The following is a 26,162-nucleotide window of genomic DNA, read 5'->3' on the forward strand; positions in this document are numbered from 1 at the left end:
TTGGAGTAAGAAAACATGCATGAAGAGGATTATGTGGACAAAATACTAATTTGCCTAATAATTCTGCACTCCCTGTATGGGTTACACAACGCCTTTAAGGATCTGTATAAGGCAAATTATATACCATTATTAACCAACCTTAAAAATTACTTAGACTGTTGGGATGCTCTACCCCTAACTTTGGGGCAAAGAATTAATTCAATTAAGATGAATGTGATAAATAGTCAGGCATCCACTTTTATCTGGAATAACAGGCCACCAAGGGTGGGTAGGAGTGGATTGCACCTTATGCTCTACATCCTTGAATGATCCATCTCAACCTACTCTTCTAATCTAATAGTTGCACAATCTGTTAAAATCTGCATTCAGTTTAGGCGATCATTGAATCTTGTCGCAACAGTGACAAAAAAAAATGATAAACTTAATCCATCAGTGCTTGATGAAGCATTTGACATGTGGGCACATCTGGGAATAAGGTCTCTTCATGATTTGGTAATAAATGGTAATCAGAGTTATCACAAACTATTCCTGAATTTATTTGGGTGAAAATCATTCGGAAGGACAGGCTATGTACGTTTCGGGCAGATATGGATCCATCGTGTGATCAATGTAAACAAGCCCCAGCCACATTGCTGCATATGTTTTCGACATGTTTGGACAGATTTCGGCCATCAATTTTTGATACCTTCTGTAAAATATGTGGGAAAACTGCACATCCATCTCCTTTAATTTCAGTATTTGCGGTGGTTCCAACTGACATATTTCTGAGCAGACACCACTCAAATGATTGCTTTTTGTTCTCTGTTGGCTAGAAGGCTTATTCTTTATAGACGGAAGGACCATCGTCCTCCAGCATTTGGGCACTGGATTAGAGAGGTTATGTGTCATGTCCATTTAGAGAAAATAAGATATACCGTTATACTGTTGGAGGATCTGTTGGGACGTTTTATGCTCTCTGGCAGCCATTTTTGTCTTTTGTTGAAAATCTGGCAGTAACAAACATAACCACATAATAATAATGGCTGTGGTTTGTAGGTAGGGAATTTTTTTCTTCTCCAGCATTGTAGGAGTAGGGGGGCGGGAACAGTTTTGTTTTTCTTATTGTTTTCTCTTCACATTGTTCTGTTAAAAATTGTGAAAAAATAGTAATTAAAAGACTTTGATAAAAAAAAAAAACTTGCATATTTCAATAGGACGACTCATTTTTGCTTTCAACATGCTGTAATTTTTAACAAAAGCAGGACATTTCTACTAAATTACCCTGAATGGTAGGGTGCATGTTAAAGGTGTTCTGTCAGCTCAACAGTCAAAAGATGATTCTTGTCAAATGTAATTTGCATAATGAGCCTACAAATAATAGTTAACTATTTTGGTTAGATATTCTGTGGTATATTTTACCATAAGTTCATACTTTTTCATTATATATTTTCTTCCACAGGCCTGTCGGTACTACAACTCCCAGCTGCATGTGGTGGAGTACAAATACGAGCAATATGCCGGAGACCACCGCATGCTTCCCAGGTATTGTCTACGCACTGTAATCTATGCACTGGACACGGTATTAACATTATTAACACAGTGTAGGGATGAAGGCAAATATTTATAATATCAGCTGCTGACCTGGTATCATTATCATAGCAATTGCCACAGCTCTTGTGTGATCTGAAGCTCTTTCAATGCTGGGATGTCTTTACAGTGATCCACTTACTTTTACCCAACCCAAATTCTCATACAGCCTCTGGTTGTAAACCAGTGATTTGTAATTGTAAGAACGGTTGGTACAGGTATTTTACCATTGCAAGGGTCCGACTCTTCAAAGGAACACTGCGGGGTGGTGCATCTGATCATTGTTGAGCAAGATGGCATTTCTGTGGGATCATTTCTCATGACCATTGCCAACATGCAATGGATCCTGGCATTGGGAATGTTTGACATGTTTGAAGGCGCATTGGACGTGCAAGGCTTATCGTGGCAAATTTCTGCCTTCTGTGAAGTGAAGTGATGTTATGCCATTAAATATTATGGACGTGTGGATGTAAATGTAAATGGACGGGATTGGGTGTCTCTAAGATCGGTGTTTCTTAGTTTGCTTATAAAGACCCATTCTTCTTGGACCAGAATATAAATGAGAGTTCATCAAGCACCAGGGGCTGTCCGGTCCCATGAGGTGATAATGATGAGGACAGATGAATCAAGAAGAGGTTAATGGCAAGCAACTGGGTTCATTTGTGAAATGGTTCTATGAAATCAGCCACATTATTACTGGGTAAACAGTGTTGTCGGTCCTTGAGGTTTTTTGTGACGTTGTTTTCTCCGCTGAAGCGAAACATAATCCCAGTCCTGAGCCGCTGTGACTCCTCACCTTCCCAAGCCCACAGCTAGGAAGCAGGAATGTGTCTTTTCTCTCTCGGGGGCTGCTGTATCGGAGGTGGTTCAGTTCACATGCCCCTGAAATCTACATGTCTAGATGTTGACCCGTCACCATTCCCACATATTTTTAGCCGACAAAAATCTCAGTTCACTTGTACCCTATGACCATGTACAACACGATTCTAGGAAACCTGACACTTTGTTTTACAAGTATTCAAAGTGCAAACTTGCCTGCAGTTGTCCAAATTAAATAACAAGCTCAGTTCCCTCGAAGACAGCGATGTCCCTAGGGACTGCCTGGTCTTTAAAACAGGATGTAAGAGAGGCTTTTAATGGCCAGTGTGTCGTCAGCTGGATTCCTTGAGCATGCTGGCTCTGAGAGTAGCCATAGCACATCCACGCCACAGAACACAGACAAAGACAATTCCCTGATGTGGGCACCCAAGCAGGCAGTGGCAAAGGACAACTTTTTTTGTGCAGTCTTGTCCGAATGAGAGGCATGCTGCTGAGTTAGGACCTGGGATCTTGGTCACTCGTAAATCAAACCTTTGTTCCTTTGGAGAAGAATCAAGGTGGCCTCTCTAATTCATGTGTATTCCAGTGTCTGAGAGTCCAGGCCAACAGAAGAGCTGCTGTAACAGACATTGGTGTGAACATTATTGCTTCAAAGTATTGAAAGTATCAAATCCCATAATGCATCACAACTTAGTGCATTGGGCCTTTTTATCTGCTGACCTTGCTGACCCCTGTCCACCACCAAAAGCTCATATAATGGATCTATAATGGACTATTAGACTACTGGAAGAAAGTGACCTGGTCTGGTGAATCACATTGTCTTTTAGGTAATGTTAATGACTGGGAAATAGATGGCAGCAGAATGCATTATGATACGATGGAAAGTTCATCTAGGCCAGGTCAACACCATAAGTATAAAACGAGATCACTTGGACTTAAGAACTGTTTTAAATGAATAGGAACCACCTTCAGAACACCCATAGAACACCTCCAGACATCTTAGGGAGTCCAAAATAGTTTATAGCTTTAAGTATAATTTTTTTTTGTATATTTTTGCCTCAAAAAAAACATTTAAAAGTGCTTTCAGGAAAATAATACTCATACAAAAAATAATACCAGCAAGGGAAAGTGTCACCTACTGTCATTTGCGGGAAATGCACTTGTTTCAAGTGTTTGTAGGCTTAATGAAAGCCTGTGGCATTCATTGTAACCCAACCTCGCTCTGACCAGATGAAGTCAAACCAGGCTGCATCTCATCTAGGAACCTTCCAACCGTTTTCAAAATTGGAGAGAAAAGGAATGAAAGAGGAGGGAAATTTAATCAGCGGAATAGACGGGTAATGTAGCCGCCGCGATGCTCCATTTGAGTGAGGAGACCTGGGAGCGGCGTGGAGGATGTTAGATGGTTGGGGGAAATGGCGCATGGCAGCTAATGCAATGAACATCTTACTCCTCCTCTTCCTTTTCATTCGGCCCGAGCAGGCTAATGATGATGGATGTCATTAAGGCCGATTCACTTTTGTTCTGCCCTTTCTCTCGGCCTCTCTTGTACCCTCTCTGTAATTGTTGTTCTCTGTCTCCCCCATTTTCCTTTCTCTCTCCCACAGGAAGCTGTATAAGGCAGAGAAGTTGCCCTCCCACTCGTTCGAGATTGACCATGAGGATGTGGATAAGGATGAGGTCGGTCATTCCTTCATCACTGCTTCTGATTCAGCATTTTTGTTTTGTTCATTGTATTTTTGCGGACCTTTTGATAGCTATTAACAGCACAATTTTCACTCTTGATGAATAGGATGCAGCTATGTGTACAACATCTGATGAACTAACCCTTCATGACCGCTTGGTTTTCATGTCAGTGTTCTGAAACCAGTGTTCTAATCAATAATCTTATAGAAGACTAGATACAATGTTCTGTCGAAAGGACATTACCTTCAAAAAAAGTTTTTTATTCCATGGGCTAAAATATGTAAGCAACAATTAATATGCATATTAAAAAAAGTGGAAATGTAACATTTAGGGTAGTACAGAATTCACACCATGTAACCCCTCATCTGGAAGCATTTCCTCTCCGCATCACAAACAAATGAGGAGGAGCTGGAAATTGAAAATGAGAATTTATGCATAGAAACTACTTGAGCATGCAAGTACTCCAGCCGTCACTAATCTGTGTTTTGATGTGTGGATACACCCTACCATTTCCCTATGGAGTACAACTTTATATTCAAATATACACACACACACACACACACACACATACACTTTTTTTTTTTTTACAAATGGTTAATTTTTTGAAGCATACTGGCAGAGATATTTCAACCTTTTTAAAGCTTGATAAACTATAATTTATTTGAACCATTCAAATATGTGTTCATACATTTCTTTATATATGTACTACTGGTGTGGTTCCACTCTAGAGGTCACCTCAGGACACGTACAATTGACGTCTTTCTGAATCGGCTCCCTCCATTTTGGCTCTGAATGACAAAGAATCTAGTTTCCTTTCCAGGGACTCAGATGGAGCGCAACCAAGCTTACTGAATTTTCAACACTCTTTATTTTCCAGGACACAACGTCGTTGTCCTCGTCCAAAGGGGGTGGTGGAGGTGGAGGTGGAGGCGGCGGGGGAGGAGGAGGGGGTGTTGGTGTGTTCAAGTCCGGCTGGCTCTACAAAGGGAACTTTAACAGCAATGTCAACAACAGCATCACTGTTCGGGTGAGGAAGTGCCCTTACCGTCCTGGCAAGCTCCTGGCTTTCTTTCGTTTTTTCATTTCCTCTTGCGGGACTGCAGTTCCTTTTGACCTGTGAGCACTTGCATGCGCTGGAGCATAATGATTCTAATTTGGTGTCAAGTGGATTGGGTGGAATCAAGTTTGTCCTGGTCCTTAAAGAAACGTCGTCTAATGGAAATCCGGCACATCTCAGAACTGCTCTAAACTGGACACTGTGAATCAGCAGTAGAATTTTTTATTCAAATTAGGGGTGTGTATTGGCAAGGATCTCACGATACGATACGTATCAGAATACACCGGTCACGATACAATTATATCAGGATATATTGTGATACTCTGCATATTGCAATATTCTACAGTTCACTGAAAATGTAACAACAGAGCTGAAATACAAGATGCTGTGTACAATTTGTGTGGATCGCATTACATTATTAATTCAGCCAAAACAACATAACTTTTCATTTTAACTTTTCATAATATGATATTTAGAGCCAAGCAGTAATTCAAAGTACCCAGCTGCACAGCGCCATTTACAGGAGTGGAGGTTGTAGTCGCATGCTGATTCTCATTTCTGCTGACCTCACTAAAGCAGCACCACCCAGTGGACTAAATTAGTATGCAAAAATATTTATATTCGATGTGCCTGTATCGATACGATATCACCATGTAAAATATCGGGAACATTTTATACAGTGCAGGCCAAAAGTTTGGACATACCATCTCATTCAGTGTGTTTTCTTTATTTTCATGACCATTTACATTGGTAGATTCTCACTGAAGGCATCAAAACTATGAATGAACACATGTGGAGTTAATACTTAATAAAGTGCACTCTTCTTTTTCATCTCTTTCTCAAACAAATTACAGGGACAGTCCCTCGAGGTACATAAGCAGATGTGTTAGTACAAAGCCCTGTTGTTTTACTGCTTTGTTAATGGGGGTCCTCATATGCCTTTCTGCAGCACTTTTTTTTTTGAAGAAAACAGAATGATGGACAAGCGTTGCTAATCTACATGTTACTCGCTTCATTTTCCTTGCAGTCCTTCAAACGTAGATTCTTCCAGTTGACACAGTTGACGGACAATTCCTACATCATGAATTTCTACAAAGATGAAAAGATCTCCAAGGAGCCCAAAGGCTGCATTTTTTTGGACTCCTGTACGGGGGTTGTTCAGGTCGGTAATGGGGAAGAACATCCACATTCATCCTATGTCTTGTAAGCTAACCAAATCTGTTGGGACGTGTAATGAAGTTCAGGATTAGAATTATGTATATTTGTGTTGCATAATTGCATATAGGAGAATGTCCTTGTGCAATATTTTAAGCAGACCTATAAATGTCTCATATTAATTGCAAGGGTGGGTAGTTCTAGTCCTAGAGGATAAATTATTTGCCTTTCGTAAACCGTCGACTAAGTAATGAAGATAAGCAGAGAACCGGCCACCTTTTGCTGGTAATGGTGATTTAGGAGTGAATTTGTGAATGCATTTGTTGATGGGGCATCAGGTGTTAATAAATGAGTTTTACTCCACAATTTCTGTAATCCCTACAGAACAATCGTCTGAAGAAGCATGCTTTTGAGTTGAAGATGAATGAGGTGACCTACTTCGTTCTGGCTGCGGAGAGTGAACAGGACATGGAGGACTGGATCAACACCCTGACCCGAATTCTCCAGATCAGTCCACCCGAGGCTCCGGCCATTGACCGCAAAAGTCAGGACCTCACTGACACACGGCAAGGTGAGTCTATGGCATCCACAACAACTTCTTTTCGTCTGCCTTTCTTCATCTTGAGTAGAACTAACTGGAACTAACCAGTTCTTGCTCTGTTTTATAATTTAACACATTGACCCTAACAATCATGAGCACATTCTTGCTTTACATTCTTTCTTGTAAATGTTAATTTGGAATGACAATTTAAATCACAAATAGTCAGACTACAACATTTTTGTGCAAAGGTTTGCATTATGAACATTGTATTGTATTTCATGAAACGCATTCATTCTGTGGAGTCCAACTTTGCACACCTATCTTGCCTTTTTTAATGATCACAATAAAATTAGCTTCATTAATGACACTGTTAGTTTGAGGTATTTGAAAAGTACTGTTCAGTGGCGCTTTTAAAGCTAGTGCTAGGGATCCTGATCATGTTAAATTGGTATAATGAAACAATCTAAAACATTAGCAACATTTCAGGAAAATGTGAGAAAATAACGGGATCCACCAGCTTCAGTTTCTGCACTCCTCCTTACAATTCGAGCAGACACTGAGCATCAGGCTGAGCTTTGACTGCCGTGGACTTTCCCAAGGAGCTTTACAAGGGCTTTGGTGATGTGACCAAAAGCATCACGCTGTGAAGCATGTCAGACAGCTGACGTTGCAACCACTGGCTTGATGCCATTAGGCTTGGTGGATTTTGTATTAGCGCTAATTTGTTACCCGAGCTTCTGAGGGATTACTGCACCAGCCTTGAAATGTAAGGATTATCGGCGAGGGGCCGTGTGTTTTTTTTTTTTTTAATGATGGCCCTCCACCTTAAGTCAGCCTTTAAAAGTCTGGCATCGGCGGGATCGGCAGCAGCTGGGGCCTCGGCACAGAAGACCGGTCAGGTTTCCTGAGCTCTGGAAGCTGGAAAGGATGGCGCTTCAAAGCCTTGACAGTACACCCTTTCATTCTTGTGTTGTCTTGCACTTGCCTCTAAGGAATCAGAAAGACATTATCTGAGACACAAATGACTCAGTTTGGCATGAAGTGAGCATTTTACAGTAAGATTGTTAGGACTTGCATTACACACACAAAATTTATTAAAACATCCATTCCAGCCCAGACATAGCTGGAATGGGTTATTTGGATCCTTGGTTATATTCCTGGTGGTTTGCTTCTTTTCTGGGTTGTCATGACTGGAAAACTGGCTAAGAAAACACAGCAGAAAGAGCCACTGTAATGGAAAAGTTCATCTTTATGCTTACCATATCTCCACGAACCAGACCTTTAAATATATCATATTTGTCATATATCTTGTCACCCTTAGAATAGAAACTACGGATGTGTGAATGGAAGCATTTTTTAACCACAGATGATGCAATCGCTCGTTTTTAAATGGATTCAAATAGATTTATTGGACATAAACCAACCTGGTGTGGACCTGGGTGCAGACAGTGCCCAGGGGTGGAAGATGCTCACTGTCCAAAACAGAAGCCAAATTGTCCAGAGTGGTTTTAAAACAGCTCAGTGATCTTGGGTGTAGTGTTTCCTTTCAGAAAAAAATTGAAATGAAATAGGGTATTGATTTGATCTGGTGTTGGTCTCTTGCAGATGTCTTCGATCTCTCTCTGAATAATATTTCTGTCCCTGAAAATGAAGAAACGTCAGAAAATGGAATTCACCCTGAGCTGGCGAGAGTGAGTGGAGAAATCCATGTACACCCATCATGCATCACGTTATCAGTCACTGTATGGATGGCGCAATGTCCATACAATCAGGTCCATGGATATTGGAACATCGACACAAGTGTAGAGAATGCGATCATGAATCGATTTCTGGTCTGTTTAGTACATCGCAGAGACGGAGGAGATGGTGAAAGCAGCACGGAGAGAGGAGAGGCTGAACCTTTTCTCCCTGGACCCAGACACACCTGTACGTATCTTTCCTGGGGGGTCTGTCTGCTCCGTACTGATGCTGAATGTAGTCTTAGAGAGGATTTTTGTCGACTAATACAAATACTGACGTCATTCATGCCGTATTTCATGACATGATATTCCGATAAACCAACGTTCTGCTGCGTCTAATATTGCAGGTGCTCAGGACCCCACGGGGGGACTACCCCTCTTCAGAGTCTTCTTCTGTGCGTCCGTTTGAGGAGAAGCTGGGAAGGAGGCTTATGATCACTTGTCGATCCCTCAACCTCACGCTGCAGGGCTGCATCAATGAGACCGACACGGAGCCTGTGACCAATGTGAGTTATTACTTATTACTAAATTATTACTTATTTAATCACACACACACACCACACACATGACAGCCTGTGCATGAACCTTCTGACAAACATTGTGGTCACAATAACAGCCTGTGAATGTACGTGTACAACCTGAACCAGAATGTGGTGTTGAAATTAATCATATAATCGATGCATTGTGATGCAGACATGGATGATATTGCATCAATGCAGTGCAGAACATAATTGATTAAATTATAATAACATTGCTTGGTGATTTTCTCGCACCGCGGTCATTTGTTGAACTTTGTACTTTGACTGCTGTGCGCCGTGATATACTGTACAGGCCAAAAGTTTGGACACACCTTCTCATTCAATGTGTTTTCTTTATTTTCATGACCATTTACATTGGTAGATTCTCACTGAAGGCATCAAAACTATGAATGAACACATGTGGAGTTATGTACTTAACAAAAAGCGGAGACCTGGCTGTCACCAGACCTAGCATAGACCCTCTTCATCCCTGTACACTAGGGCTGCAACAACGATTTGATTAAATAGATAAAAATCGATTACTAAAAGATTTGGCAACGAATTTCACAATCGATTGGTTGTGTTGTGTGATGCGGACACATTTGATTATTAAAAAAAACACTTTAGTTAAGCGCAGAGCATGCACAGATGCTAGCAATGTTCGCCACCTCAAAAACAGGGCAGAGCAAAAAACAAACAAAAAAAGGTAAAGAAATGATACAAGGCAATATGGGCCATAATTTGCCTGCATTTCAATGTGTGGTTTTACACTAAAAACACACGTTTTTTATGAAAAAAGCGTTGCTTTGAGCGTGTGGTCATGAGGAAATGCAAAATTCTTCTTTTTCTGACTGCATTTAAATGGAAATTAGGCTACTTATATTCTGTCAATACATCATGTAAAACATCCATTAATCTCGCATAAGAAAGTGATGAAGATGCTGCTTATTAAAGACAGTTACATAAGAACTGTTGTGGTGTTGACAACTTTACATGCTGATGTCTTATGGTGGCCAGACATGTTGTTTTACTTTGACGAGGTGTCATTTTGCTGTGAATTGACAGTTTTCATGTTGTGCTACCTTGATGTGTCTAGTGCCAACACTGAAAATGTGTACAGTGTTTACACTTAATTTTGGTGGTGGCCTTTAGTGTTGATTTGCATGGAGTTGAGCTTGGATTCATTGCTGAACTGTAACGCTCTGTGGCTGTTGCAGAGTTGAACTCTTCTGCTGATGCCTGTTTTCGCTTTCCCAGATTGAGCCGCTCTTTGTGACTGTTGCCCTGTTTGACGTTCGGGAGGGGAGGAAGTTGTCTGCCGACTTCCACGTAGACTTAAACCACGACGCAGTGCGACAGATGCTGAATACGTCATACGTGCAGGAGAACGGGATGGGCTCCCCGGCCGAGAAGAAGCCTGGCGACTGCCAGCTCAGCCTGGACCTGGAAAACTGGCTCCGCTTTCCTAAACAGGTATTGCACACCTGCAAGCACGTACATGCACATGCCCACATTTATGCAAATTCATGGTTTCATCTTCTCATGAAAATAACTTGTAGGACCCTCATTGGTTAAACCAATTCATTTTAGGAATGACATTAATTACTCTGCCACTTATAACTATTAGTATCATTATAGGGTTTGGTAGGGTACAGATCACTGTTTTCATCTGGCTGCGCAGACATACTTGGTTTCATCTCTAAAATACGACCATAGACCAGTTTGCAGACTTTTAAACGTAAAAAAGGAGCGACTGCCTTTTGAAAAAATAGTGGAGTAAAAAGGAAGATTTTTGGATCAGCAGGTGGTTTTGTGGATTTGTTGCATGACAGATTTGACTGAAGTAGCTGAACATTTTAGCCTCTTCTTTTGCATTTGGCTTAAAACTAAATTGTGCCAAAATATGTCTTTGCAACTAATTCTGTATCCATGTTTCTCCACCAGCACAGTTAAACGGAACAAAAATACATTGAATGAGCAGCAGTCAATTTACAATTAAATAGCAATACATATATTGCATTTCTCTATAGAGAAGGATACAAAGTCAGCTCACATTATTGAGTCAGGGTCATGATGTAATGATTACAATAAAGCCTTTTTGTATGATAAAATGCAACTTATAATTTATGTTATGAGTCTGCACATGCATATTCCTGCCAATGCTCATATTATAAACGTCATGTTATATACATGTGTGTGTGTCTATTTATACACTAAGGCCATCTTCTCTGTAACCAACCCCCACACTGACATTGTTCTGGTGGCCCGAGTGGAAAAAGTGCTCATGGGAAATATTGCCAGTGGGGTGGAGCCCTATATCAAAAACACAGATTCTACCAAGGTAATGTATCTCCTCGACATGCAGTGTGTGTGCATTTCAAGAAAACTATTTTAAAAGTCAGGAAACAGTACCTGCTTTGTACTTTGGGACCTAAATTTGGATTGTTGGCCACGTTACCTTTCCCACGAGAGAACTCGGCACTAGTATCAATGTTTTTCCACGTGCAAATCAAGTACGTTCTCATTTAATGCAGAACAGATCCACTGTATTCCTTTCATGTTCGCTCTACTGCTCCAGTTTTATGATACATTACACAGGAAAGGAGTTAACCTAGAGAAATAAAAAAACAGACAGTAATGTCTTTTCCAACCTCCCGTCACTGAAAAAGCCCACTGGTACAGTTATACTTCTTTTTGGCATTCCAAAAGTATTTAATAAAAAATGATTTTAAGGGGGACAGATTTTTTCCCCTTTAAAAAAAAAAAAAATCCCCTTTTTGACCACATTTAACATCTTATCCTGGCTTTTGTTCCCATGAATAGTTTGGCAGCCTACACCAGTAACTTGTAACTTGTCTGTATTCAGGAAATGCTCGCTTTATTTTCAGCAAGTTTTTTTTTCACCAGACTGTTCAGAAGATCTTGAAATCCAACAAGCAGTTTTGCAGCAAGCTGGGGAAATACCGGATGCCATTCGCCTGGTCTGTAAGGTAAGTGCTCTGGGGGTAGACCTTCATCACCGTGAGCTTCCACATAATCCAGCTGCTTGTCTGTGGGAGCACAGAATCCAGAGTCACATCTGCAGAGCAGCGAGGGGTACATCCTGCCCCCGCCCTCCCCTCTTTCTCTTCATGTTAAATCTGTTTTATTACTCACAAATATTGCAACGCAAAGCAGTTACTGCTCCAGCGGGTGACTCCTTGTGTTTCCCTTTTCAGATCTGTATTCAAGGACAATCAGGGCACAGTGGACAGGGAATCTCGATTCTCACCACTCTTCAAGCAGGAGAGCAACAAGGTTTCCACGGATGACCTGATGAAGCTCATTTCTGAGTACAGGAGGTACTGTTGAGGTTGATATTGTCTCGTCATTGTTGAACCATTTAAAGGTTAAATCATTAAAAAAAATCCTGCTGTGAAATGTGACTGAGCAAATCTAGATTTATTTGTTCGTTTTTCTTTTACTCGTGCGTTGCAGTTTATCTGTTTTGCATCTTAAACTCTGAGAAAATTACTGTTGTGCACAGCTATGCATTGGAGTATTAGAACTTACTGTCATATATTTATGACAATCATGTTTTCACTACATGTGCACATAGGGCAGAGAAGACAAGCAAACTCCAGACAATTCCTGGGAATCTGGACATCAGTGTGGACTGCGTCCCAATGGAGCATCCAAGTATGAGATTTGATTGCCCTTTCAAATAAACAGACATTACTGGACAGTAGTTTGTTCTTGTTGTTCCTCAGACTGCATGACATCGTCATATGTCCCGGTGAAGCCGTTTGAGGATTGCAGTTTGCACCCGCCCTCTTTGGAGGTGGACGAGTTCCTGCAGGAGTCTGCCAAATTTGCCCAGCCGTACCGCATCTACAGAAACCACATATACATCTACCCCAAACACCTCAAGTATGACAGCCAGAAGAGCTTTGCCAAGGTAAAGGTTCATATAGCCTACATGGACCATTCTTATTTGCATTTACGTTATACCATTAGTCCGGAAATTCTGTGGCATTTGTTCTATAACGTAACTCACACTCTTTTTATAGGCAAGGAACATTTCAGTCTATGTTGAGTTTCGCAGCTCTGATGAAGAACATGCCAAACCACTCAAGGTAAAGTTTCTTTTGTCTAAATGATTCTGTGGTTTAGATTCTCCCAGTAAACCAGTAAACTCCCAGTAGAGTGCAATTCTGATTAAAATACCGCTAAGTACCAAATTATCATGTCTACGGAGAATAGCTGATTTTCATGGTGGTCCAAAATCTTTCAGCATTTGGTCATAAGGAAACATCTGAGTGGGGATGACCATGTTCCCTTAAGCAGGAGTGGGAAACACTGATTTATGTGTCTTAAGTGTACTGCCTTCTGTGCTTAGTGTATCTACGGAAAGCCTGGAGGTCCAGTTTTCACCACAGCTGCCTGTTCAACAGTTTTGCACCACTCTCAGAACCCCGACTTCTACGATGAGGTTAGCGCAACTGACACCTCCAGACCGGGAGACATTGTTCATTCTGTTCTTTTCGTGGAAAGTTCACTCATTCGGCCCTGTCTGTGTTCCAGGTAAAAATTGAGCTGCCCACCCATCTCCATGAGAAACACCACATCCTTTTTTCTTTTTACCACGTGACCTGCGACATTAATGCCAAGACCAACTCTAAGAAGAAGGAGGCTTTAGAAACTCCAGGTACTGGCTTGTCTATATGCAGGTGGTGAAGGATGATTGTTGCATGGAATCCCTTTCATCCCAAATCCCAGTCATTATAAACTGCATTAATAATGTTCTTTGTGTTGTCAGTGGGCTACGCCTGGCTCCCCCTTCTGAAGGAGGGCCGTCTGTCATCTCAGGAGTTCAGTGTTCCCGTCTCCTGCACTCTGCCCAGTGGATACCTTCTCATCAAAGAGCCTGGATCTGCCAAGGTGAGGTGGAATGGCAGCTCAGGATGTTTGCCAAGAAACAAAATTGCATAAAGGATTTAGTTATTGACCACTTTAGAACCACAACACTTTATTAAAAGTTGTCATTTAAAATTCCATAGCAAACATGTGCAAAAATGCAATCATCTAAATAAACCAAAATTTCAGAATGAAATAACATACACTGATGATTCATAAAGAGATGAAGAAAAGATAAAGATAAATTATTTTCATTGTCACTTTTTAAGAATGAAATTTAAGGTGCAGTTGACTCAAATAGGCATACAGCTTAGGACCGAAATATAATAATAGACAAATAATATATACAAATTACATTGGTATAAGTATGAAAAAAATACAAAAATACAAATGGCACTGGATTTAAAGTTATGAATATTACTGATTATCTTGTAGCATATTAGACAGCGAATGAACCTTCTGATGTGCTGGAAGCAGAAAAATATGGGTAAGGATCTGAGTTGTGTTGACATGTGGGATGTTCTTGGTCTGCATTGGACAGGACCTACCAAAAATGTTTCAAGGAAGGAAAACTGATGGCAGGATCATCACTGATAGATTTGGGGAGTGCAGGTCCAATAGATGAGAGCTAATTCTAAATGTATATCTTACAGAATGGGTCTGATGTGAAGTGGGTGGATGGAGGGAAGGCCATATTCAAGGTGTCCACACTGGTGCTCTCCACAGTCTATGCTCAGGTAAATGTGCAGAGCTTTTTTTGCATTCTCACATCTTGAGGCAGATGCTGAGGAAGTTTAATTTCCTTCTGACAGGACTTGCACCTGAACCGCTTCTTCCAGCAGTGCCAAAAACGAGAGGCAGAGCTCTCTCAGCCACCTACCTCAAACTTCCTCAACTGCCTGAAGGTGAGGAGACATTTGTGGCCATAGTAGTTAAGTCCATGCAACAATATATTTTTCTCTTTATGCTTTCATCCACCATTTGGGGTAGTGGTGGCCTTGTGGTTAAGGAAGCGACCCCATAATCAGAAGGTTGCTGGTTCGAATCCTGATCTGCCGAGGTGCCTCTGAGGTGCCACTGAGCAAAGCACCGTCCCCACACACTGCTCCCCGGGTGCCTGTCATGGCTGCCCACTGCTCACCAAGGGTGATGGTTAAAAGCAGTGGACACATTTTGTTTTGTGCTCTGATGCAGTGTATCACAATTTTAATCACTTCACTTTCTTTCATCCATCGTTTCGTGGAACTTGTCTGGGTGCCTAGTCACATTACAAAGCATTGTAAACAAAATCTATATTTTACAACATAGAGAGAAGTGTTAAAAGCAAAGAGGGAAATTATATGTTAAAGTCTCTTAGATTCTCTTAGATTAATTGCTGGCTATGACTCTTTTGCAGGGCCTTCTAAGTATGGAGAAGATCCATGTGATCATTCGGTTCCTACCAGTGCTTTTTAATCAGCTATTGACTGTTCTCACTCAGAATGACAATGATGAAGTTGCAGCCACCACCACCAGGTATCAACTCTTCAGTCATAAAATGATGTTTTATGGCTTCATTTCAGATCACACTGTTGACATGAATCTAATAAAGTAGGCTACAGTGATGACACCTATTAAATTGTAGGCTACAGCACAGGTTGGAAGCACTGCCATTTTTTTAGGGGAAATATTATTCCACTGACCCGACACCGTCTCCAAACATTTTTTACAGGGTTCTTGTTCACATCATTACTAAGTGCCATGAAGACAGCTTGGATCACTATCTGAACTCTTATGTGAAGGTGGGCAGACATTTCTCAGACATCTCTATGGATCATTACCTGTAACCCTGGATTAAGGTGTTTTGAATGGAGAACTTCACTGGAGTTCTCTTTTAGTCTACGACCAGTCTTAAATCCATAAATGAGAAAACTGACCCTATATGTAACCCTTATTTGTGCATTGTACTGTCACGGTGGACATTGGCTGCACCAAAATTACTAACCTTTGGCTGTGAGCGTCCATTTATAAATCAATGCTGCATTTTACATAACATGCCTCTCTCTCACTGTCTGTGTGTGTGTGTGTGTGTGAAACAGAGAAATATTTTATGCTGATAACAATAGATACTCCAGCTTGCCAAATCAGTGTCCACAGCACAATTTGGAATGTGTGTGTGTTTGTGTGTGTAATAGGATGGTGCCTGTTCCACGATAGTTTATCCCCAAATCTAAACTGCTAAATACATTCACATATATGTCTGTGCACACACATTTGTCTTTATGTCTTTGTGAAGACCCCAGGTGATAACTGTGATAACTAACATTACATATTATAAATGTGTAAATGTCTCTTAAACGTGACTAAAGCAGTTTATAAAATAAGATTTATTTATTGAGAGGACCAGCAAAAAATCACTTGGTCTTCAGATAAATACAACACACATGAACACACACGAAGGCACACAGATATTTGGATGGGACTATGCTGGAGAAGTGGGTGTGGCCTGTGCGTGTATGGAGCCCAACTGAGCTACTGATGTCTGAAAGGAAGGGTGATGGTGGGGAAACAAAAAAAAGGCAGGCGCTTCGAGGACAAATTTGTAGAGCTAGTGGTTGCCGTAGCAACTGATTAACCTCATGCTCATGGCTGTTGTCTGTGTGTGCGTGCGGCGAGCATGCACGCTTATATTTTGGTAGAGCAGCAGCAGATCATGAAAACCATAAAACCACAGACAGGAATAGTAACACCCTGCATCAGTTCATACTGGTGTCCGGATCTCTGCCTCTTTCCAGTTTGCCCATTCGTGAATATGAATATAAAAGAACACATGCGACACCTGTAGGCAAGCTTTACACGAAATTGGTGTCTTAAGTCTGGATTAACCCCAGTAATGTTCCAGCAGATAGCTTCAGTAGTATTATCATAATTTCCAGGATTGGAAAAGAAGAATAAGGAAATATACTGTACACTCCAGACAGTTGAGCCCACCTTCAGAATTAATGAAGTAAAAAAAAAACTATATGCTGTGCATCAAAACTGACAGTCTGTTTTACATTTGTATTTCTCATGTTTTCTTGTAACACATTAGCACCTTTCGTGCATTTTTTCGATTCTGCAGTAGTAAACTGTGAAGAGAAGCGTTTGAGTGCTGCTCCTTTCTTTCTTCGGCCTTCCAGTTTGTGTTCCGGACCGAGGCCCATGGATTCAGGACAGTCCATGAAGAGCTTGCCAAGGGAATGACCTCTGAACTAAAAAGCAATGAGCCGGTGATAAAGAATATTTTGAAGGTAAGTTGTGAAGTCGGTTTGTCATATTTAGGCATGTTAACTATGACTTGACAGATGTGTTCCCTGTCTTGTTTTAGTTCTCCTGGTTCTTCTTTGAGCTCATAGCCAAGTCCATGGCCCAGCATCTGGTTGACACAGAAAATCTCCAGGTAAACCAGAGAGGAAGATGGAGTTTTTTTTTTATTCTCAGCCATTTCTTAATGTACCGTGAAAGCAAATACATTCAATTTACTGAATCAGGTTATAGTTAACCTGAAGGCATACAAACACACACACACTTCACTGTTATGAGTGTAATAATTTTGGTTCCATTCAGGTCCCCCGACCTCAGCGCTTCCCAGCATCTTACCTGGGACATTTGGAAGCTCTTATCATGACTGTGTCTGACCATGTCTTCTGGAAGCACAAAGATCTGCCTGAGGAGACACGCAGTGCTAACCATGCCCTTGCTACCTTCATTAAGGTGCATTCAGAATGAAATGAGAGCCCTGCAAGATCATTTTATGTATTGTATTAATGTAATGTGTTAATTGTCCTGGATGAGACATTCCTGATCTGAAATTAATTGCATCATTGATGAAATGTGTTAATCTTTTTTTAAATCCAGCTTTAATGTTTCTCCATTTCCACAGCGCTGTTTCACCCTCATGGATCGCGGTTTCACCTTCAAACTCATTAGCAATTACATCTACATGATTACTACTGGGGATAATAAGGTAACTAGCACCAATTTAAAACAATCTAAACCCTTCCCCAGCTCTAGTGGAAGTAATAGTTTGTGTCAACGCGATACACTGCATAGCACAGCTCACATTGAAATATGATCTCTGCATTTAACCATCACCCTTAGTGAACCCGAAACACTTCGGTTACGATTCTGCCTCCTTACCTGCTAAGCCATCACTGCCCCTTTGTTTGTCCAGTTACTATTAAACAAATATTATTTCAGTGTGTATAAAGATATTATGGACCTCCTCCCTCAAGTCATTATTTTGTGACATTGTTCTGCAGACCTTGTCTGAGTTCAAGTTTGAGTTCCTGCGGGAAGTGTGCAACCACGAGCACTACATCCCCCTCAGCCTGCCAATACCATCCGCCCGCATCACAGGTCACGAGATTCTCCACCACTGTCCTGATTGGGACTCTGAGTGTCTTTCATTAATGTAGACACACCTGTCTACATTAGACAGGTGTGTTACCTGCAGTAACACCCTTTCTCTTTTCTGTTCCTCAGATAAGGCGTCTCCATTGGAAACACAAAGTACCCAGGGTAACTAATTGAACTTAAGGCATATGAAACAGTTTAAATTAGTCTGACTAAGACAAAAAAAATCCTTTATAACACATGAAAATAACCTTTATGAAACAAATATATACATTTTAAACTTTAGTGCTTTGCAACAATAACACAGCACTTGACAAAAATGTAATGCTTTGTCCCCTAGTGGACATTCCTGAGTACAGCTTGACGGGAGAATTCTGCAGGAAGCACTTCCTGACGGGCTTGCTGCTGCGGGAACTGGGCCTGGCGCTGCAGGATGAGCAGGACCTCCGCCACCTGGCTCTGGCTACCCTCAAGGGTCTGATGGCCAAACACTCACTGGACTCCCGCTATGCAAACCGGGTATGCAAACATCTTCCCTGAATGTGACAAATGTTTTTTTTTTTTTTTTTTGATTGCATTTAGTAATTGTCTGATATCACATATCAAATTCAACATTTATATAATAACTTTTATTTACGGCATTTTCCTCTCATGTTATAGGTAATTAATTTTTTGGAAGCCCCATTAAACAGTCACCTTCTCTCTTTTTCTAAAATTCTCTTTCGCCCATGCTGTGTGTAGGAAAAGCAGGCAAGAATAGCTTCTCTGTACCTCCCTCTCTATGGCCTGATCCTGGACAACATGCCTCGCTTCTTTCTCCGAGATCTCTTCCCCATCTATTTCAACCCCAGCAACCAAGTTAGTGTCCTGCTGCAGTGATTTATTTCATCTGAACATATGGACAACTGAACTAACCATAGAATTATTTCATCTGATAGTATTTAAACAGTCAATATCACAGGATACTCACTTCAAAAAGATGTAATTTGGGTTTTGATGTCAAAAACAAAAAAAAACATCTTCAGGGCTCACGGGACGACCTGAGTGTAGGTGGCGGCATGACAGTGCAGGCAGCTCAGACCAGCCGGCAGGGAAACTCCATCGACGCCTCCTTCTCCAAAGAGGTGCTCAATTCCATCACAGGTGGGCCACTTCCTGTCTTTCACCCCTTATAAGAATTTAGGGACGGCTATGATGAAATGTTGGGGGCCATAGCTGAGATTAAACGTTCTGAAAGAGTTTGACATTTCGCCCACGTCTTTTCAGCATTTTCGTCTCTCGCCATTGCCACAGCCAACCACACTGATTCCCGCGGCTCCCTGATAAGCATCGAGTCCAGCCCCAGCAACAGTGACCGCAACAGCGAGAAGCTGGATGGGTGTGAGAAGGTACAAGAGGGAAACGGCATGACCTAATGTTCAGCACTAATCATCTGTAATCTGTTCCTCAGAGCTGAAAATATTCCGAACTCCGCGTAGATTAACAGCCGCTTTTACTTTTTAATCCTGCGGCCATGTAGCTTTAAACATCTGTCTTCATTTCCTACACTTACTGTAAAAGCTAGTCGTAGCTCCAGAATTAGTACAGTAGATTAGGACAGTAACAGTGACCACGGAGTGTTATAGGTTGCGCTGCTGGGCTCTACAATGGCGTTAACCGCAACATGAAGTGTTGTGGGGTTGTGATCTTGACTTCATTGGTCCCTTTGTTCTCTGAACAGTTTGCCAGGCCGCAGTCTTTGATCGGCTTTGGCTCACGATTTGACAAGCTGGACCAGGCAGAGACCCGGAGCCTGCTCATGAGTTTCCTCCACATCATGAAGACCATATCAGAGGGTGGGTTTCCAAGGCTCGAAAAGCTGACAGTCCCCCACTCCACCCCATAGCAGTAAACGGTTTATAATACAAGAGATGAATTTAAGAGTTAAGACTGGGTCTTAACTTTTAAAAGAGACTTTTCCGCACAATCAGCTTTTTTTTAATTGTGTGTGTGTTTTGCAGAGGTCCTGGTTTCCTACTGGCACCGGGCAGTTCATCAGGAGATCTCAGACTTCTTTAACATTTTGGAGTGAGTTTGGCTTTTTTCAGTTAGCATTTATTTCATTGGTATAGGAAAACAAGACATGGTAGAGGACTGGCTATGGGAAATTGGATGAAAAGTGTAAAAACCTTCCATCATGTTTTACAGTGAATGGAAAATTGTAATGTAGCCACTACCCCTACTTCACCTGGCTTCACCAATAAACATCTAGCTCCCAATAAACATCTACATTTGGGGTAATTAGTCTCTTCTAACCAAGAGTGTTGAAATAGATTTTACTGGTATATCATATTCCACAGACTTGAGTCATAAACCTTATAGATTGAATAACCTAGACCTCCATGTTCTTGTTCACTCTCTTCTGCTTCAATGTTCCAACTGTGAGCTGGAATATTCTGTCAAAATGACTTTGGGTTTGGAAGATCTACATTGCATCTGGAAAGTATTCACAGAGCATCACTTTTTCCACATTTTGTTATGTTACAGCCTTATTAAAAAATTTTTTGATTCTTGAATTCTACACGCAACACCCCATTATTGGTGTAGCCATTATAAAATCATTCCAGAGATGTTCAATCAGATTCAATTGCCACAGTTGTCCTGACAACAACAAAATGTGGAAAAAGTGATGCGCTGTGAATACTTTCCGCACTGTATCTAACAATACTTCCAGCATCTTAACCAGCTCTGCAGTAGATGTTAATCTGGTCATTTTATCCCATCGATGGCCAATCTTGTACATCTATGGTGGACACCCTAAAACCATCCCTCTTTTAGTTTGGATTAGAAAAGCATCTCTGAGTCAGATGCACATCCACATGTGTTCCAACTGCAAGGCTTACAGTCACTGGCATTGTTAGAAGCAGGAACCACCACCCTAACACACCAGAAAATGGCAATTTTTTTGAGCAATCAGGTGCCTGTAACTTCTTCTTAATAGTATATTGCACCCAAACCGTAAAACATGTTATGCTGAGCGGTTATCAGCATCAATTTGCAGGCAGGGAGATTTGAGAACAATTGTTTTTTTCCTGCACCATAGTCATAGCTCTACTCTTATCACTACGGTAAATCACCGGAGATCTATCAAATTCATGTGACTAATTGCAAAACTTCTTCTTCTTCATGTAGTCTGTGTCTGCAGCACTTCAGGTTTCTGGGGAAACGACACATAGCCAGGTACGTTGCATGGCTGTTGCTCTGTGAGACTGTGGAGCAGGTTAGATGCCAAATGAGCAAGTTGGGTATTATTGACTCAAAATATGTACAATGGACATGTGTACATGGAACACACACATTAATGATATCTGTTACATTTTTATTTCTTTACACATCTTTTTATTAATTTCACACGTTTTCTATGTTTGTATTAGGAAAACCCCTAATGCCATTTTTTTTACTTGAATATGCATGCAATTCTTAATTCTTTGAGGCAAAATAAATTATCCCTTTTATCCTTGTGTGATTAAGAACCAACAAAATTATGTGATTTAGGAGTATGTTATACATAACTGAATAAAAACAGCTGGCTCTCAATGTTGAGCTGGATGTGACTGCTTAACATGCAACCCTTATAACAGCCTGAATGAGATTTGCATACTTGTAGCCTCGCTCCCTATGCTCTGTCTTTCCCTCTCTGAGGCAAAGAGTCTCAGCCTTTGATCCCAGAATGAACCCATGCGGGCTTTTGAAGTGAAGGCATGAGGTGCATTCATAGCGATACAGGCCGAGCATGTTCATTTTCTCAAATAGAGCATTTCAGCATGATTCACATTTACCATGCTTTCGAAAACAAAGTGAATTAAGGCAGCATTACTGTGCGTCCAGCCATTTGGTTAGGTTTGTGCATGCTCTGCGGCCAGTCTGCTTGGATGGGTGTATGTGTGCCTCCTATGTGCGCCATCACCAATGCATGTTCCACGTATTGATGTTTTAATGGCCCTTTCTCCCCAATGTGACATATTGACATTTAAACTGGCCTGTTTTGTGTGTGTGTGTGCGTGTGTGTGTGTGTGTGTGTGCCATCTAGGCTTTCCCTGACCCATATGATGTTAAAGTGTTGTGTGATGTATGTTTTGCATGTGTATATTTCTTCTAGATCTGTTTTTGTTAATCCTGTGTATCCTCATTTCATTTTTCCTTGTGTTAATATTTAGAAACTGCCATTTGTTTGCTGATAGGTTACACTTAAAAAAATAAGATGAGTTGCTAATTGCAGTATGCATATCAGAGCAATGGAAGGCACTGCTTCTGTATGCAGTTTTATTCTATTTACAGTATGCATTTCTGCATGTACCTACAGATGATAAACAGATATGAGCAGTATTTATGTCTATGTTCATGTAGGGACTTTGCATTCAGCGCAATAACTTTTTAACCCACTTTCATCACTAAGATTATAGAAGACAATAACAGCTTATTCTGCTTCTTTGCTGCTCCTGGACTTAACTCCTTAATGCCCTGAAGCTTTTTGTGCTTGTAAAATGTTATGATGGCAATAGTGGTCACCTTACAGTAACAGTAACGCCTGCTGTCATTGGCTCATTGAACAGGAAGCTAGCAGCTGCAGTTAAACTGGCCCAAGCCACACAGAGCAATGGGACCCTGAAGGGCTCTAACACTTCCAACCAGTCCTCAGGGCTCCTCCCTCAATGGTAAAGACCCCACCCCTAACTCAAGATTGGCTCATACAGGGATTATACAAAATCTCTGTGAGATCAATAGATAAGAATGCACTTTTTTAAAGAACGTAAGCATGATGTTATTGTGTAAATATTACAGAAATTACAGTGGAACAATATTTGAATAATCAAACACTCATTATGTATTGTAGTAATTTTCTGTGACACACTGTCATCAGTCATTTAAATGGTAGTCAGGTTTTATAGTCCGTAGTTTGTCTTAAACTGTATCGTGTAATTGTTTGGTGACTATGTTGTGTCCCAGCATGTTCCTCATCCTTACCTGGAATACACATATGTGTTCATAATTTGTCCCTGTGTGTATGAAACCCTACTCTAATAAGTGTAACTACCACCTCCCTTAATGCTGACTTGGGATAATTACAATGCATACTGAGATAATATATATATTTTTTTATTTACAGCTGAAAATAATGCACTTGTAAAAACAAGTTTTAGAATAGTAACAGAATTGAATAACCTAATGTCAGCATTTAATGTGATCAATACTCTCTACCAATTACCCAGGATGCAATCAAGTCAAGATGGGCACAGGCATGCCCGCTCTCAGACCATGCCCATCATCCGGGGCAAAAGTGCACTTACGCATCCTAAACTGCTACAGATGATGGAGACAGGTAATGGCCTCTGCAGGTCTGACCAGGGCTCAGTTGGTAGACGATTGTGGTTATATTAGAGTTCTTAAAGTTCTTGAAGATGGTTTCTTAACTATTCACTATTTTTGGTTTAGATAACGATATGCTGAGAATTCAGTGTGTAATATCATGCAATGTGATTTTGTGCTGTGTGTGTGTGTATAAGTGTGTATAAGTGTGTATATGTTCATATGCATGTGTCTTTGATGGACAGATGGCACCATTCCTGAAGGTGACACACTGAGCCCTACAGACATTGAGGCCAACCTGTCCACTGAAGTCGGCCTGACAGTATTGGATGTTTTAGGCCTGTTTGTCCAGCATCACAAGGTCAGCCCACATACAGATTTACTTTAATTTACAATGTTTAATTGTGCATTGAATGTCTGTGCCCTTCCCCTGATCTGAGTACATGTTACCGTTACATTCTCTATGAGTGTTGGGAATGCAGCAGGATCATGCCATTGTTGGCTTTAACCACAGTTGCAGGATACATGGAGTTCTGTTTCCCTCTAGTGGAAATCCTGTGAAATTACAGGCGACAAAACCTAACATTACCGTTACTATAGCTACTGATAAGAAGCATTCCATTAGAAAATAAGTTAGACAATTATTATGTCATATATTCACATTTAAACAGGTTTGTGATTATAAAATTAACAAATGAAAATAACTTCAAATAGAACTGAAGTAGAAAAATAAACATGTTTATTATTAATTGAAAACTTCAAATGAGCTATTGTCTATAATAGCTGTTGAATCCTGTTGCTAGTGAAGTGCACTTCACAACACAAGTGTTGGGATGTATATATGCATGTATATTGATAATTGTTGCATGAAAGTGACTTCTGTGTCCCTCCACAGAAACAGCTGCAGCAGGATGAAGGACAAAACCTGTTGATGAAGAAAGTGTTCGACACCTACCTCCTCTTCTTCCAGGTCAACCAGTCCACCACCACTCTCAGGCATGTGTTTGCTGCCCTACGGATCTTCATTCAGAAGGTAATTGTGCTTGAAACTGATTCAATTTGCAGTGTTCTTACAGTGATGAAAAACCTGGAAAAGTTATGGGATTTGAAAAGATCAATTTTCAGGTCTTGAAAAGTTTTGGAATAGGAAATAAATATATAAAGTTATGGAAAAGTCACATGGTAAACCACCTCACGTGCTGTGTGCATTGCTTCCATATTCCAGCACCTCCACAGTCGTGTGTCTCCTTTTAAAAGTCATGTCAATTTCAGCTGATGATCTACGCCCTGATAGAGCACATTTTACTAGGGCTTACACAAACTTGGAGGGAGAAACACTGTCATTTAATTTACGCTTTTCAGGGTTGTCACAAGATAAATTTAGTTTATGAATTCTCTGGTAAATTTGACTTTTTGTGAATTTTTTTTCACATTTCAGAGAACATATGGTCATGAAAATTTGTCTTAGAGTAATTGAAAAGTCATGAAAAAGTCACAGAAATTCTTTTGTAAAAATGTGTGAGAACCCCGAATATGCGATATATCTAATTTATTCATCTAAGTTATTTTCTTTTCTTTTCCCCAGTTCCCCTCTGCATTTTTCCAGGGAAAAGCAGACATGTGTGGAAGCTTGTGCCATGAAATTCTGAAATGCTGCAACCATCGCTCCAGCTGCACGCAGAATCAGGCATCTGCCCTGCTCTACTTTTTCATGAGGAAGAACTTTGAGTTCACCAAGGGCAAGTCCATTGTCCGCTCACATCTACAGGTGTGCCTATGTGCGGGTGTGGCATGAGTTTTAGCCAGTTTGTGTCTGCAGGGCAGCAGTAAGCCTCTTGTGTCTCGTCCTGTCTGTCAGGTCATTAAAGCAGTGAGTCAGCTGATCGCTGATGCAGGAATTGGAGGGTCTCGTTTCCAGCAGTCTCTTGCCATCATCAACAACTTTGCCAATGGAGATGCGCCTCTCAGAGTGAGCATCTTTCATTCAATTCTCATATATATGTACACAGTATAAACATTTTATACAATCAGAAATCAGTCTGCATGTGCTAATCGGATCTTCTCCCAATACAAATGTAAGGAAATCCTCGAGATTGTATGATGCATGAAAACAACTGAATGAGGCATTCAAATATTTTCCAAGAACACACCATTCCCTGCGGAGGTGAAGGACCTGACCAAGCGGATTCGCACAGTTCTGATGGCCACGTCACAGATGAAGGAGCACGAAAAGGACCCGGAGATGCTGGTGGACCTGCAGTACAGCCTGGCCAACTCGTACGCCAGCACTCCCGAACTGCGCCGCACCTGGCTGGAGAGCATGGCCAAAATCCACGTCCGCAATGGGGACCTGTCTGAGGTAAACCAGCCCACCCCGGGGCCTCGGCTCTCGCTGCCACTCCTCTAATAAGTCATCTATAACCCTTTTGCTGCGTGCAGAAACCGTTTTGAAGCATAATGCAAAC

General features: G+C 41.0%; 1 protein-coding gene across 7 annotated transcripts in view; it reads left to right on the forward strand.

Moving 5' to 3' along the window:
* dock10 (dedicator of cytokinesis 10) overlaps positions 1 to 26,162 on the forward strand; it is a 56,485-nt gene that overhangs the window by 20,220 nt on the left and 10,103 nt on the right. For 4 of the 7 annotated variants that reach the window (XM_028963040.1, XM_028963038.1, XM_028963041.1 and 1 more), the window contains exons 1-40: positions 5,025 to 5,098; positions 6,156 to 6,290; positions 6,668 to 6,854; positions 8,430 to 8,515; positions 8,667 to 8,750; positions 8,911 to 9,069; positions 10,339 to 10,554; positions 11,300 to 11,422; positions 11,989 to 12,071; positions 12,300 to 12,422; positions 12,680 to 12,759; positions 12,831 to 13,018; positions 13,131 to 13,196; positions 13,460 to 13,552; positions 13,645 to 13,768; positions 13,880 to 14,001; positions 14,631 to 14,714; positions 14,790 to 14,882; positions 15,374 to 15,492; positions 15,689 to 15,758; positions 17,136 to 17,246; positions 17,324 to 17,395; positions 17,563 to 17,709; positions 17,879 to 17,962; positions 18,258 to 18,354; positions 18,481 to 18,516; positions 18,692 to 18,870; positions 19,093 to 19,209; positions 19,377 to 19,494; positions 19,618 to 19,739; positions 20,072 to 20,186; positions 20,352 to 20,418; positions 21,523 to 21,570; positions 22,944 to 23,045; positions 23,601 to 23,710; positions 23,943 to 24,058; positions 24,593 to 24,730; positions 25,283 to 25,465; positions 25,556 to 25,666; positions 25,841 to 26,056. In XM_028963040.1, the coding sequence (XP_028818873.1) occupies positions 6,210 to 6,290; positions 6,668 to 6,854; positions 8,430 to 8,515; positions 8,667 to 8,750; positions 8,911 to 9,069; positions 10,339 to 10,554; positions 11,300 to 11,422; positions 11,989 to 12,071; positions 12,300 to 12,422; positions 12,680 to 12,759; positions 12,831 to 13,018; positions 13,131 to 13,196; positions 13,460 to 13,552; positions 13,645 to 13,768; positions 13,880 to 14,001; positions 14,631 to 14,714; positions 14,790 to 14,882; positions 15,374 to 15,492; positions 15,689 to 15,758; positions 17,136 to 17,246; positions 17,324 to 17,395; positions 17,563 to 17,709; positions 17,879 to 17,962; positions 18,258 to 18,354; positions 18,481 to 18,516; positions 18,692 to 18,870; positions 19,093 to 19,209; positions 19,377 to 19,494; positions 19,618 to 19,739; positions 20,072 to 20,186; positions 20,352 to 20,418; positions 21,523 to 21,570; positions 22,944 to 23,045; positions 23,601 to 23,710; positions 23,943 to 24,058; positions 24,593 to 24,730; positions 25,283 to 25,465; positions 25,556 to 25,666; positions 25,841 to 26,056 (4,470 nt within the window). In that variant the 5' untranslated portion in view covers positions 5,025 to 5,098; positions 6,156 to 6,209. Of the gene's footprint in view, positions 1 to 1,438; positions 1,522 to 3,992; positions 4,066 to 4,948; positions 5,099 to 6,155; positions 6,291 to 6,667; positions 6,855 to 8,429; positions 8,516 to 8,666; positions 8,751 to 8,910; positions 9,070 to 10,338; positions 10,555 to 11,299; positions 11,423 to 11,988; positions 12,072 to 12,299; positions 12,423 to 12,679; positions 12,760 to 12,830; positions 13,019 to 13,130; positions 13,197 to 13,459; positions 13,553 to 13,644; positions 13,769 to 13,879; positions 14,002 to 14,630; positions 14,715 to 14,789; positions 14,883 to 15,373; positions 15,493 to 15,688; positions 15,759 to 17,135; positions 17,247 to 17,323; positions 17,396 to 17,562; positions 17,710 to 17,878; positions 17,963 to 18,257; positions 18,355 to 18,480; positions 18,517 to 18,691; positions 18,871 to 19,092; positions 19,210 to 19,376; positions 19,495 to 19,617; positions 19,740 to 20,071; positions 20,187 to 20,351; positions 20,419 to 21,522; positions 21,571 to 22,943; positions 23,046 to 23,600; positions 23,711 to 23,942; positions 24,059 to 24,592; positions 24,731 to 25,282; positions 25,466 to 25,555; positions 25,667 to 25,840; positions 26,057 to 26,162 lie in introns of those variants that run through there. The other 3 variants (XM_028963044.1, XM_028963039.1, XM_028963042.1) reach the window with 3 other exon arrangements.

The sequence above is a fragment of the Denticeps clupeoides genome, chromosome 19 (assembly GCF_900700375.1).
Source record: "Denticeps clupeoides chromosome 19, fDenClu1.1, whole genome shotgun sequence".
NCBI classification, from domain to species: domain Eukaryota; kingdom Metazoa; phylum Chordata; class Actinopteri; order Clupeiformes; family Denticipitidae; genus Denticeps; species Denticeps clupeoides.